This window comes from Eschrichtius robustus, chromosome 4 (genome assembly GCF_028021215.1).
Source record: "Eschrichtius robustus isolate mEscRob2 chromosome 4, mEscRob2.pri, whole genome shotgun sequence".
NCBI classification, from domain to species: Eukaryota; Metazoa; Chordata; class Mammalia; order Artiodactyla; family Eschrichtiidae; genus Eschrichtius; species Eschrichtius robustus.
The window spans coordinates 61,549,603-61,565,173 of NC_090827.1; the positions used below are offsets into that span (position 1 = coordinate 61,549,603).

The following is a 15,571-nucleotide window of genomic DNA, read 5'->3' on the forward strand; positions in this document are numbered from 1 at the left end:
GAGAAGGGCCTATATTATAATAAAAAGTGAATTAATCTTGGTTGAAACTAATTTAAACTATTATTATTCTCTTCATCAAACTCAATTTCTTCTGGAACTTTTACCCTCCCTTCATAGTTTGTAAATACTCAGCAAATCAAGTGTAAAGCCTAGAAATTACCAATAACATCTAATTGATAAACAAAATGAAAAATGCTCCCATTCAAGTCTTGGATAAAACAAAAAGAGTCACAATTGTCTGCAATGTAGAAATTCTATGTGGCAAGAGTAAAGATAGAAATGACGGGTAGAATTACTTTGTATGTTTGATTATAAAACAAATTAAGGAAAAACCTAGATCCATTAAATAGAAGTGCAATAACTGTTCTCTCTGTTTCTACTCCTGCTCTTCTACACTCAATTCCCCTTGACACAGTATGAATAATATTTTAAAAGCATAAGACAGATCATGTCAGTCTCCTGCTCACAGCCACCTTTGGCTTATATGAAAGTCCTTACAGGGTCTACAAGGTCCTATGTGAGCTAGCCCTGGCTACTCTTTCAACAGCATTTCCTATCAGTCTCCCCATAACTTATTCATGTTTAGAACCAATCATGTCTGTCAAAGTAATTGTCAAAGTACACATTTATTCTTGTGCTTAATCTGTCATTCCAAAGGCTGTTTTGGTTTTCCACAATGAAGTGATGAATGCTAACATAGGCATAATGGACCAATATGATGATTGCCAAGAGACAGAATGGAAGTCAGTCCTACATATACCTAAGTCTCCCAAGAAGCTGTTCTTATAGACATGTCAGCAATTAGGGCAGGAATTAGTCTGCTGATGACATTTCACCAAATAACAGCCACTAAAGACTTACCTGCAGCTACTACGATAACATCTGCCAGCAGAGTATGGATCTTCAGTTGTTCTTTGGGAGTATATCTGTGAGCTATTGTCACAGTTGCATCACCTGGAATGCAGAATAACTTCCGTTAATGATTACTGAGGTTTGTTTTTGTTTTTTTTTTTTTAATTTGTGAATGCTCCAATTCTAGAGGAGTTCCAGTTACATCCTAAGAATAGGAAAATTGCTTTGAAATTATCAAATCACTTAGCAAGCAAAAGCTAGATAAGGAAACCTAGATGACTCAAAATACTGTACCCCTCAATTGAACAGTGGAAAATCAAATGAGATAAATGAAGGTATGTGCTGACCATCATAGGAGAGTTGTAAGTAGAGTCCTAGAAACCCAGGATTTGAAAGTTCTGTATTGACAGGTCAATACATAGATGCAGGGGATACTCACTGGCTTGATAATATGTAAATATTGAAAACAACAAAATAAGTGCACTAAAAATGGCACAATGTACTGTGGAAGCACAGGTGAGAAATTAATTCTGCCTCATCCTGAGGAGGTGTCAAGGAAGGTTTCCTGAAGGAGTTAATATACATTTTTAGGTCATAAAGTACGAACAAGAGTATACTAATCAGGGAAAGAATAGAAGAGCATTCCAAGCCAAAAGGATAGCAGGAAAAAATGGACCAACTGAAATTATATGTTTAGAAAATGATGACGAGGTCTAGGATATAACAGGAAGTATTCATACATGCTTTAATTAAGAGATGTAGGAATAAGAGAGGTTAGCAGTATGAGGGATTCCAGTGCTTAATGTGTGAGCCAAGGAAGGGGAATGAGGGAAAGGCAGTGATGAGGGAAGTCAAAGGAAGGACTTCCAGTAAGAACAGGGCCGTGTGAGACAGTATTGTCTCTCTTCTCCTCCCAGATAACATGCAAATGCTACACAGTTAATGACAACAATAAAAACTGCACAATTTTTAGCAAAACTAGAAGACATATTGTACACAGACTCCAAAAACATGGAAGAGTTACCCAGGATCAGCAGAGTTAGTAGATACCACACAGGGAGAAAGGCAGAAAGAAGTTCAGAGAATAACAAGATGGCCAGCAGTGGCAGATCTCTGGAAATGACTACAAAAATATACTTCCTGAAGGTGAAGGGGACACATAAAATGCAATATATATCTCTCTTATCTGTAGCAGAAAATGTGGGAATAAGGGCAGAAGAAGCCCTCTTGGACCTAGCATAGTTCACAGTGGGTAGTAACACAAAGACTCAGAGGAGCCATTCAAACAGGAAGTAGTTTGACTCTGTGAAAGTGGTGAAGGAAGAATCTGAAGGCTGCTCAGCATGTCCTCCCCAAACCCTAACAGAAGCACCCTGCAAAGAGAAGATCCAAGAAAACCCAGCTCATTCCATGATAAGTAATTTTAAAAAGGATTTTACACAGCATCAATAAAAGGATACTATATAAGAATCAGCCCAGGGGAATTTTGATTCTAGTGGTAGTTACATGACTGTATGCATTTGTCTAAAGTCATGGAACTATACACCAAAAAAGAGTAAATTTTACTATATGCAAAATTTTAAGTACATAAAAGGATACATTTTAAAAGTGGCAGACCCAAGGAAAAAAAAACAAAGAAAATTTTTAAGTTAACAACAAAGTAATAAACTCAACAGAAAAATGTTGTTATGGAAAAGCTGAACATTATGACCAAACACTATGCCAAACACTTTAAAAATAAGAATTTAGAGTCATAAAAAATGGGGAAAAAAGACTTGAGTCCATACAAATTGACCTATAATAGTCAACAGTGAGACACGTATCAGTAAAGTTGCTGGATTTTAAAGACTAAAAAAAGAATCCTATGAGCAACCAGGCAAAAATTCAGATTTTTACATTCAATTCCAGAAAACAGCAGAGCAATACCTACAAGAAACCCATGTAAAGAAACTGGGAGCAAGGATTTCATATCCAGTCAAATTGTCTTCCAAGATTAAAGTTTGCAAACAATTTTGAAATTGTAAGAACACAGGAAATATTGTTCCCATGAGTTTTTCCAGAGGAATGTGCTAAAAGATGAACTTTAATGAATCAAAATATATCTGAGGAAACTGGCAAAAGGACTATTGGAGTGTTTTGAATATATTTAATAACAAAATTAAGGCAAGAAAGTGTGAGGATTGGCGTGATAGACAAAATGTTAAATGTTATTTGCTCTGATTAGGCAGAATTGGTGCAACTAACAAAATTAGAATAGGAAGGACAAAAATGAGAAAGTTTGCTGATTGCCTTATATTTAATGACTAGAATGAACAGATATAATTTAAAGCTGACCAATCAAATAACAGAAATATGAGAATATTTAAAAGTATAAGGTAAACACACTACAAAGATCATTTTTATTGGCAAATATCAGGTAGGAGACAAAAGAAATGGAATCACAGAAGGAAAAGGAAACATTTTATCATTTCTTCTAATAGAGTATCAATAGATAACACATAAAGAAATAGAGAACTAAGAGTACTGTATAAAGTTATAATTATTAACTTCCTAAATCTTCCTAAATAATAAAACAACTATATACAAAAAAGAAAAAATATAAAAAGAAAACAAAAACGTAAAAATAACAGAACAGAAAATAATATGACATTTCAGACTGTATATATTTACCATAATAATAAATATAAATTTTTCTGTTATCTATTAAAAGAATAATATATTAAAATTGACTCACAAAGTAAAGTCTAGTTCTATACTTTATATAAAACACATCTGAAACAAAGCTGTTCAGAAATGTTGAAAATAAAAGGTGGGCAAACATATGACAGGAAAATGACTAATCAAAAAAAAATGATGCTCTTTTTATCAAATAAGGAGAAATTCAGCAAATTTATCAAATAGGATAAAAAGGTACACATTATAATGCAAAGGTGTGATTTAAATGAAGACACAACAATGATAAATAACAAATAAAAAAGAAATCAGTTCATAAAGCAGAAATTACAGGAGATACACGGAGAAATAGAAGCACATTGAATTTGTTGAATTCAATTAACCTTTCTCAATCCATTACAGATCAAAGGTATAGAAAATATAAGCAACATAATTAATGATATATATCTGACTACAATACATTAAACTCTGAAAGTAGATCATATATTTTCCTTTCAGGTGCCCAAAGAATATATTTTTAATGATATGACTTTGGCAACAACAAAAAAAGTAATTAATACCAAAAAGTAGATAGCTAGATAAACTATAGATATTTTCTCTGATCACAAATCAATAAAGTTATAAGTATTGACAAAATCAGAAATTGAGAACCGCTTCCATTGGAAAAAAATTTTAATACTATTTTGAACAATCCTTGGGTCAAAAGGAAAACACAAAACAACATTGCAGAATTTATAGAAATATTTATAATAAAAATACTACAGATTAGATCCTATCAGATATAAATAAAGCAAAGCTTAGAGGAAAATTCACAGACTTAAATTATTATATAAATAAAATAGAAATTTAAAAATGAGTGAATCAATCATTTAACTTAAAATGTTAGATAAAGAACAATAAAATAAACAAAAGATATTAGAAAAAAATTAATAAACATAAATGTTAAAATGTTTATAATAACTAAGCCTAAAAACTGTAACATTATAAGCAAGGAGAGAATTCAATAAATAAGCCAAGTAAAAATGAATATATAGAAATAAATGTGAAAATTAAAGAAAACCTCAACTAAAATTAGAGTTGAGAGGGCCTGTAGAAGGTGCTCTCACTACTATCACTTTCCATCGTTTGCATGCACTCGCCTCTATTTTCATGCCGGGTGGGAAGAACTGTACCTTGCTTTACCAAACAAGAGGAAGTCTTCTATTTCAGGAAGGAAGATTTTCCTTGCCCAGCAACAGCCCAGCCAATGAGAAGCCATTGCCACCCTGAACTCTTACTTTCCTCCAGTAAACTTTTGTTTAGAACAGTCCCTCCAAACTACCACCTTTTCTCTATAAAAGTAACCTCCCCTCCTTTGTTCTCTGGATTTGCCTACGGTCCACCATAGCTTGCATTTCCCAAATTGTAATTCGTCTGGCTATTCCCAAATAAACTCATCTTGTGGGTATGGTAACTGGCTTATTTTATTTTTAAAGTTGATATAAATACTATCATATACAACAACATGTAAGAAGATATAATGAAAGAAAAGACCCCATTATAATAGCAAGACAAAAATAAAATACTCAGAAGTAAACTTAACAAAAAATGTGTAAAATCTATATGGTAAAAGAAAATCTCTAGAACAACACCAAAAGATTTTAAGTCAGACTGAGGAACTAGTCATGGTTTTAAGACAAACCATATTCTTGAATAGGATTCAACATCATAAAGATGACAGTTCCCCCTATATTCATTACACATTTAATACAACTACAATAAAAATGGTATTTTGCTTTTTTCTAGATGAATATAATTTTGTTCTAAAGTTAATATGGAAAAATAAAAGAGAAAACCAGGAAATATTTGAATAGGAAGAACAATGAGAGGGAACTCTTTGTACTTGATACAGCAGTCGTTTTCATTTCAGGTAATGGTACCACCTTCTGCCCAGTTACTTAGAGTAAAAAAGTCTATGAGTTCCCCTTGTTTTTTCTCTTTCTTTCACTTGCTATAAACAATCAACAAATGTAGAGTATATGTTTAGAACCATCCCAAGCCACCAAAATTATGAAGCATCCTCCCATCTCTATCTTAATACAGTTCTCCTATATTTAGAAGGTTCCCCTTATACATTCATAAGCAGCCCGCTCAAGCATTCTCTTGCTCCAAATGAGAGCCTCCCAAATCCCTGCAAAATCCAAAATTAAAACCAAAACCTCCCACTTCATCATTACTGATGACTTCATCAAGGAACTGAGCGATACATAATCCAGTGAGTTATATACACATATAATTAACAATCTGTAAAGCTTCAAGCAAAAGAAAAAATATTGAGATGAATTTCAATCAGCATGGAAAGATCTTTTAGATAACTCCACTCCTTCAATAATAATATCTAGTTAAATTGTTTTTACTCCTAAGTGAGTTTGGCTAGGAATACCCATGGCAATATCAAAGTCTTATTCAGACTTGATTGATCAGTTTCTGACTATTGTGCTATCAAACAATGGGAAGGTTTTTAGCCTGCTATTCATTAAACTGGATGATGATAGCAAAAGAGAGTTGAACCAAGGGAGTTAAGAGCAAATGTGTTCAAATAATGCCTCAGACACTTCTGCCTTTGCCCCTTGATACCTGTTCCTGGTTCTGAGAACTAGATATCCTAACTATACTCTTATTTAACCTGTCTTACTTGGCATTGTGAAAATTCTTGTCATTTCTCTTTTCAATTCTGGTTACAATTACTTTTGTTCAATGAATCCTATGGCTTGCTGCACCTAGTCGTTTCTAGCGCCTCAAATTTTTCCCTAGGGTAATCAGAACCAACAGGTTACAGCAGCTACTCCATAAAATGATGCATATCTCTGACCCTCAGATGACTTTTTCCCTCACTCAGTTTTATCCTCATATTGTGAGTATGATAAGAGCCTGGGCTCAGGCTTAATTTTTCTATCACACAAACCCAGATAAAAATGCTTTGTGACCACCTACAGGGGTGGGATAGGGAGGATGGGAGGGAGACACAAGAGGAAGGAGATATGGGGATATATGTATATGTATAGCTGATTCACTTTGTTATAAAGCAGAAACTAACACACCATTGTAAAGCAATTATACTCTGATAAAGATGTTTAAAAAAATGTTTTATAAGAAGTATTAAGCAACTTCATTGTGCCCAGTGCTTTACATCATGTTTGTAAGATATAATAAGAATAAAAGACTTAGAACCTATCTCCCAGAATCATAGAGTTCTGTTAGAACTTAATAATTAGCTGCTGGGCAAGATATGCTTCTCACTATATAAAAGCCCACAGTCAATCAAGACTTGTTCACTGGGAGCCACCTGCGCAGTTTTCTAGGCTATCATTACCTCTGTAATTTATGCAAAATTGCAGATTGTAGCAAACAGTTGTTGGCAATTAAAATTTGAGGAAATTAATATTTTCTATTTAAAAATGCTAAGACAAACAACACAATATGACTCATTTTAGAGTATCATTTTTTTGTTAAAATTACCTAAATGAGGAATTTACTTTTGTCAGACATTTCCAGCCATTCCCTACATTCATTTATTAGACAATCAAGAAATAATCCCAGGACCATGCCAAGTGATGGAGATACACAATTCTCTCCTCTCATGTGGAAAACACATCTGTGAATCAGAATTATAATACAGTGTGATAATTCCACACTAAAAGGAGGTATAAGTTACAGTGTTGGCACAGAGAACCATTGTCTACTCTGGCTAAGAAGAGCACAGGGGCACTTAAAGGTCTAAGAGAGAGATTCTTGATGTGAGTAGGAATTTGGTTTGCTTCTGCTTCAATTCCCTTATGCTTTTCCTATCCTTTCCAACTGATAAATCATTTTCTATAAAAATAATTATAGACATATTATTTCGCCCAAACTGTTAGAAAGTTCTTTCTTACAAGAGCTAAAGTCTCCCTTTTTGGAAATTTTACCAGGATCCTAGATCTATCTTCCACAGCAACGCAGGACAAGTCTCATCTTCCTTTTCCATGAGGCAAATCTTCAAATACATACTTGCTTGTGCCTGTATCAGCAGATGAAGCCAAATGGCAAATCCAACAGGAGCTAGAATCTCACATGTAGGGTTTTGCTTTGTCACTTTTTAAGGGAAAAATGAGTCATTCCCAATATATTAACTCATACCATGGTCTGTTTTAAAGGGAAAATCACCAGGGAAATCGCAAGAAGGAAAACTCAGTATTTGTCAACAGAATAGCACTAGATGGATAAGAGAAGCCTGAGTTCTGTCTTTGGACAAATGCCTCCAGAGGCCTAAAGATTCTGAATTTGAACATGTATTTCTTTCTCTCTCCATAAGCTGCAATTACATCTTTAAGCATAAAACAGACAAACAAAAAACAAAATGCACAGAGCCAAAACATATGTGATGAAAATAGCTCTTATATAAGAATTTACTACACGTCTAGCACTGTTCTAGTACTTTACACGTATTAACTCATACAATCTTCACCAAATACTGTAAGCGTATTTTTTATGAGGTAGAAACTAATATTATTTACATTTTTATAAATGAGAAAACCGAGAAAATACAAAAAGCCCATTAATTTGTCCAAGGTCATAAAACTATATGAGTCAGAATTCAAATTTATTTAGTTCAGCTCTAGTGGCCAAGCTCCTAGTCACTTCACTACACAGCCTCCGCCCTGAGCAGAAAGGAAAGGAACCATTGGAGTTCACAGTTGTAAAATCAGAGCTGAGAAACACTATGTTTTCACTTTGGTCAGCAGAATAGCATTTCTGGGATTATCATCCTGACTCTTTCAGGAGGCCAGTGTGGGATCTTGGATGACACGTCTTTTTCCTTAGGGATAAAGTCTGCCTTTAGATCTCACCTGGAACACACTGGTCGTACTAATAAGACAGCATCTGACAGAAAACACATGTGTCTCTAACACAAAAAGGACATTTTCAGCTTTAAGTTTTACCTCTTGTAAAATAATCAAGAGCTAATTTCCCCAGATCTTAAAACAATACTGTACTCTCTTGGCTCCTGAATTCCATCTACTATAGGTTTTCTGTTTCAACTTCAGCTGTTTTTTCTCTGTTTAAATAACTTTAGATATAGTTACAGAGTACTCAGATCTAAGCCTTCTCTTCATGCTTAAAGTGGGCCAGACTTTAATCTGGTATCTGGTCAAGACCTGGCTGGTTTGATTTGCTGTTTATCAGTCTTTCAGTTACCTTCCAAACATCTTGGGTCACTAGGTGGATGACAACTAGGAAGGAATATGGTTTCACGTTTAGTTACTCAAATACCGTTTCAATTTCACTCCTTTTAAACATCTCAATCTATCTCTTTTGTGAGAAAGAGTATTAGGAAGGACTTACTGAATCTTGACCACCATTGTCTCTAGGTAGTTAAAAGATCTGCCCCTGGTTTCAGCCAAAAATTATTGAATTGAAATCATGGATTCATTCATTTAACATAGACAATATATAAATGAGCAAATACATATATAATAAAAAGTTTGCATAGAAATAAGTGCTATGAAGAAAAAAGCACAGAGTAAGTAAACAGAGTAATAGCATAGGTGCTACTTTGTTAAGGTGGCCAGGGACAGCCTGGGGAGGTAACATTTGAACAGAAACCAGAAGGAAGTGAGGAAATAATTATGTAAATAACTTCCAAAAAGAGCATTCTAGGCCGAAGGGAAACCAAGGGCAAAGATCCTGACACGTGAGCATGTATGACATGTTCTAGGAAAGCAAAATGCAGATGTGGCTTGGAGGGCAGTGATGAAGGTAAGAATGGTAAAAAATGAGTAAGGAGAGGCAGCCCAGACAGGATCACGTAAGATCTTGCATATCGTAGTAAGGAATTTGGATGTTACTCTGGTGTTTTATTGTTTTGAGTGTTATGGGGAGCCACAGATGATTGAGACACACCAGTTAGAAAACAGACTGCACGCGGGAGATGGGACAAGGGTGGAGGCGGGAAACTGTTTTGTAAATTTCATAGTGTGAGATAACGGGTGTCTGAACTAAGGTCTTATTAGTGAAGATGGTGAGATCATGGGTATATTTGACACAGACTGTTAATGGATAAGACATGGGGTGTGAGAGAGAGAAGTCAAGGATGGCCTGAGCAACTGGGTGATTTGATGGCACCATTTACTAAGACAGGGAAGACTAAGGGAGTAAAATTAAGAGTGAAGGTTTGTATATGGTAATTTTGAGATGCCTACTGACCATCCAAGTGGAGTTGTCAAGTGGACAGTGGTTATTTGGGTCCAGAGTAAGAGGTGACACAGGCGGTATTTAAAGCTATGAGGCCGGAAAAGATTGACTAGGGAATGACTCTGGAACAGGAAGTGAAGCCCTGGGCTCATTCCCATGCTTTGAGTAGTCTTCCTCAGTTACCCTCACTGCATTACATTCTTCTATGGATCTTCCTAAAAAATACTGATACTCAGATCCAACTCATGAAGACTCTGATATGATTGTTCTGTGTTGGGCTTAGGTGGTTACATTTTTTTAAAGCCCCCAGATGATTACAGTGGACAGCTAAGTTTGAGAAACACTGGTTTAGAATTTGGGAAGAAGAGAATGACTCAAAAACTGAGAATGAGAAGAAACGTCCAAGTGAGATCAGAGAAATGCATGTCAATGGTAGCTTTGATCTATGCTAAACAATAAGAGAAACAACCCTATAAAATATGGCCATTTCATTAAATTAAAAAGCATGTTATAAATATTACTCAGTCCATTACATAGTTCCCTGCTTATAAGTAATTTTAGGAGAAAATATTTTTTGGTCTTAATATCAGAAAATGTTTTATTTATCCTGAGCATGTGTTTCTTTTTTTTTAATCTTTATTGGAGTGTAGTTGATTTACAAAGTTGTAGTTATAGTTTCAGGTGTACAGCAAAGTGAATCAATTATACATATACATATACCTACTCTTTTTTTTTAGATTCTTTTCCCATATAGGCCATTATAGACTACTGAGTAGAGTTCCCTGTGCTAGCAGGTTCTTACTAGTTATTTATTTTATACACAGTAGTGTGTATATGTCAGTCCCAATCTCCCAATTTATCCCTCCCCACCTTATCCCCTGGTAACCATAAGTTTGTTTTCTACATCCGTGACTCTATTTCTGTTTTGTAGCATGTGTTTATTTTTAATCCTAAAGATACTTACTTGGGTAACTAGTCATCTTTTTTTCCTGCCTAAAAGCTCACAGGATGAAATTAGTAACCCTATCACAGGAAGTATAGTTTAGACTCAATTAAATAAATGCACCAAACACATACTCAGTGCTCTTGGCAGGGGAAAATATCCATGAAGATTTAATGATATGCCTATTTTTAATAGTAGCTTTATTCTTGGCTCCATTTTAGTTCCAGGCCTTGCTTCCCCTCTTTCTTAACTATTCCTCATTTACATTGTGCTTCATATATTGTTGTGGACCACCTTAAATACTTTTTAGAATAAATGCACTATAATAGCTTATATGAACTGAACACTGAGTTCTAGGGAAACGCAGGAACAGAGTGTGCACTCGGGCAATATGATAGAGAGCCTATTCTCATTAACACTAGGCTCTCCTGCTCCAGCAGTCAATCTTCACCCATCAAGACTGCAACTATGGTGTGAACAAGTTGCCAGTTATAAATGAAAATGTTGTCTTTGGAGTCTTATATTTCTAGGATTATTCTCCTATTAATAGGGATAAAATGTGTTAAATCATCCACATGAATCAATTCCCAGGTGACCAAATTCCTCATGGTACCAAACTGCCAGGTCAGGGTTGATGGTAGTATTCCTGACTGTGAAACAGATTTTATGTATATATATATATATATATATACATAACAAACTAAATTTTAAAGCAATCAGACCCTCCCAAATCTTAGCCAAAATGAGGTAGTCAGCTCAGTCATGGGATAAGGGGCATGAGCCAAAGTATTGCCCTTTCCTTTCTAGTTGTTTTGGGTGGGAGATGTATGTATGAGGTCTATTTGTTAAAGCTTTATATAATTTTTACATTTATTTTCTTCCTTCCAAGATTAACAGATGAAAAGAAACTCAGGAATCTTATTACAAAGTCTTATTCTGCAAACTTGCTTAAAAGACCATAGACTAAGGCTAAATAAGTATTCTCAAGGTTCTGAATTCATTCTCTGTGTGGAAAAAGGCTAGACCTCTGGGGTATATTAGTACAAATTTAGCAAATATATAGATACAAATATGACAACTATAAATACAAATATATATACACACACACACATATATATATATGTGTGTGTGTGTGTGTGTGTGTGTGTATATATATATATATATATATACACATAAGAGTTTTAGGGGGGATAAAAACAACTTCCAGGGTCAAATACTAAAGACTTTTACCCTCTCAGAGATTCACAGTACTTACTATATTAAAGGTTATATTATATTACTATATTCACAGTCAAGATATACATTTGATTTTGTTTAACCCAGATTTCCCAGACTTATTTGACTAATTTTTGTCCCTTAAAAAAAAAACTACACCCATTTAGAGAAACACACTCCGCAGGGTGTGGGCCATCTCAGGAGGTGAGAGGCCCCGAAATATGGGGTGGTTCGTTTTTATGGCCTGGGTAATTTCATAGGCTAATGAGTGGGAAGATTATTCCAACTATTTCAGGGAAGGGGTGGAGATTTCCAGAATTTGGGCCACCTCCCACTTTTTGGCCTTTTTGGCTGGCCTCAGAACCATTTAAAATCTTGTGGTACATCCGTGCTCCTAAGAATACAGCTTATGAATAGCTGTATTAAAACTTTCATGAGGGCTTCCCTGGTGGTGCAGTGGTTGAGAATCTGCCTGTCAATGCAGATTGAACACGGGTTCGAGCCCTGGTCTGGGAAGATCCCACATGCCACGGAGCAACTAGGCCCGTGAGCCACAACTACTGAGCGTGTGCTCCGCAATAAGAGAGGCCGTGATAGTGAGAAGCCCGCGCACCGCGATGAAGAGTGGCCCCCGCTTGCCGCAACTAGAGAAAGCCCTCGCACAGAAACGAAGACCCAACACAGCCAAAAATAAAAATTAATTAATTAATTTTAAAAAAATGTTCATGATACTCTTGGTCTACAAATAAAGAGAATTTATTCATTCATTTACTGAACAAAGACTTTTTGGAGAGCTATTATGTTAGATGCTGGAAATAAAATGGGAAGATAAAGAGATATGGTTTTCGCTCTTGTGGAGTTAATAGTGAGTATGATGAAAATTAATCAGATAATGACACAAATAAATGACAATCACAAACTGATAAATGTCGTGAAGGAAAAGTTCTTCAATGTGTCTATGGTGGTGTGTGTGAGGGGGTGGGAGAGATTTTAAGAGAAGCCTACTTGAGGCAGTTCTATCTGATGTACTTACTACATATGTATAATAACACTGCTTGGCATTGACTTGATTTTTTTTAAATCATCAAATCATCATTTACCATTATGGTATGAATTATTTATTTTGTACAGAGTGAACTTTTTTCTTCTAGAGATTTTAGAAATTTTTAATAACTTCAAGTAGAATATATTTTTATTTTTGTCTGTGAGGTGGGATTTTTTAGTTTGAAGTGAAGAGTAGTGACAGAAGGTAGACAATAAAAACATTCCATTGCAATAGTACAAAAGATAGGCATAAAAAGGTATAACATTCATGTATAACTGTAGTCAGAAATCATCCATTCCTTCCTACAACCAAGCTTTTTATTATAGAAAGCTCTCCTCCTTTGCAGCATTTTGCACAATTATAATGATTAATCATTCATACCTAATTGTTTGATGACTGTCTTTCCTACTAAACTGTAAGCTCAAGAGGACAGGGCAATATCTGATTTATTCACGATCATATTCCCATGCTTAGTGACAAAGAAATCAGCTCCTCTATAAGAAGGCAGCACTACGTGTCAGCAGCTCAAGAAAAAAAAAAAAAAGTCTAAACAAAATGATAGATTTTAAATGTTTTACTGGAAAAATGCTGTGACCTCTTTCAATTAATGCTGTCAGCAATAACTTTCCTTCCCTTCCCAGTATCCTTAGGTCTCCTCTCCCCTTCCTGATGGTCACGAGGCATTCTCCTCTCCTGTGATCTGATTCTTGGGCGAAGGGGAGTCATAAGTTATACTTTTATATAAATGCCTATAATGTTAAAATATGAAGGAGTTAGTTTATAGTAAGTACCTAGCTACTTCTGTTCCCTCCTCCCCACTATATAGGGATTTTTTTTTCCATAAATGGCAGTATTTTATATTAAATCCCTAGCCTGCAGTCTTATTTTCTACAATACAGGCACACAGGAAACACTAAATAAACTGTTATTGATTCACTGACTAGTTGCATTATTACATGCCAAGCCCTGTGCTAAATTTCAGAGACACAAAAAGCCTAAGACAAAATATTTGTCATTGAGCAGTTCATATTTACTATGTGTGTGTAGAAAAGGGGACCAGATAGACAATCAATATGCAACAGGATTAGTATTGTGATGGCAGCACATATAACATGTAAAAGTTAGATTTGGTGCACATCTTGAAAGATGGGCTGGAGGTGAGAGGAAAGCAGGCGAGTGATGGGGAACAGCATTCCCTGCAGAGGGAACAGGGTATGTAATGGAAAGGAGGCCTGGAAGAGATGGTGTGTTTGGGGAACAATGTGCAGTTCTATGAAGCTTCAGCATAAGGTACCAGGGGGAACTCGATGGGATGAATGGCTGAAAAGGCTGGTGGAGCAGAAATGAATATCCTTACAAGTGATGCTTTGAATAATCGGGCTTATAGACATCAGAAAAGGGAAGCTTTGTGCTGATAATTATGAAAAAAAAAAAAAAACGCCTGGTACTTTGAGGTCATGAGGAAAGAAGGAAAATGAAAGGGAAAATAAAAAGATTTGGACTTCACTTTATATTTTAAATAGTGTTTAATGTTATTTTCAACAGGACAACTAATAGTTCCAGCTGCCTGATGGGAGAATATGTGACATTTTTCCAAGTACAGTGCTTTCCAGATACTAGCTGGCTGAATTTCAGAGATGTAGAAAATGAAACAGTACTCCTACTATTCAACTTAGAAAATGAGACTACAACAAGCATTTGTTCTTTTCTATTGCTTTCCACTATGCAAACTCAAAGCTGTAATTCAGTAAAGTTTAGTCAACACAGAGGCGTCATAAAACATAATATCCCCAATATCTTACCACGAGCACTTCTACCTTAGGAGCAGTGGAATGGGAGGAGCAAAGACTATAAATGCCTGCCGTCCCCCTGCCCCCGTTTGACAATGGTTCATTCCACAGCGGCAGCAAAAGTCCCACTCCATTCCACTGGCAACAAGACTAAGAATCTCTGTCTGGGAGGCGTGACTGCTTTGCGCGACTCCTCTCTCCTGGGTGTTCCTTTTTGGCTCCTCTCTTTGAAACTTGAGAGCACCTGGTCCAACCTGGCACTGCGTTGAGCTTAATCACACATAACCCCTCATATCACACTGCACTGCCTGGGACATCCATTCCTGTGTTACTACCTGAAGGCCCCTCCTGTAGGTGAGAGAGAATGCTCCCAGGCTGGCAAAAATGTTCATTTTCACAACTGGAGCCAATTTTCACAAAGGAAAGGCATCACACTGACAAAATATCTTGTGGTTTTCCATTTAGATAGGATGTCCCCTTGAATGAAAAATACCTGATATATAGAAGTTGCAGCAGGTGGGCAGCTTGAGTGCAAAAGCTGAACACCAATGTGGAAGCTGTGCTTTGAGAAACACAGTGTCCTGAAGATGCAGTCTGTCATCTTCTGGAAACAGGGGGGCAAGTCTTTTTCACCCCTGTACCACACCCCCACCCCAGTGTTTCACAGAGGATACGTACTGAATGCCTATTACCTGAATGAAGTCAAGAGTATCCCAAAGGACTCTAAGCAAAATCAGCTAGCTGCTGACTCTTCCAAAATGCTCTTTTAAAAAGTCCCAGCAACCAATGCCACTGCAATAGTACCCCAACCTTTTAGCTAAAAGGAGAAGCATGTTGTGGCCA

The 15,571-nt window shown here is 35.9% G+C and overlaps 1 protein-coding gene across 1 annotated transcript in view; it reads right to left on the reverse strand.

Moving 5' to 3' along the window:
* Window positions 1-15,571, reverse strand: part of MTHFD2L (methylenetetrahydrofolate dehydrogenase (NADP+ dependent) 2 like) — a 142,255-nt gene that overhangs the window by 78,250 nt on the left and 48,434 nt on the right. The window contains exon 6 of the mRNA XM_068542820.1: window positions 862-954. Within this exon, the coding sequence (XP_068398921.1) occupies window positions 862-954 (93 nt within the window). The remainder of the gene's footprint in view (window positions 1-861; window positions 955-15,571) is intronic.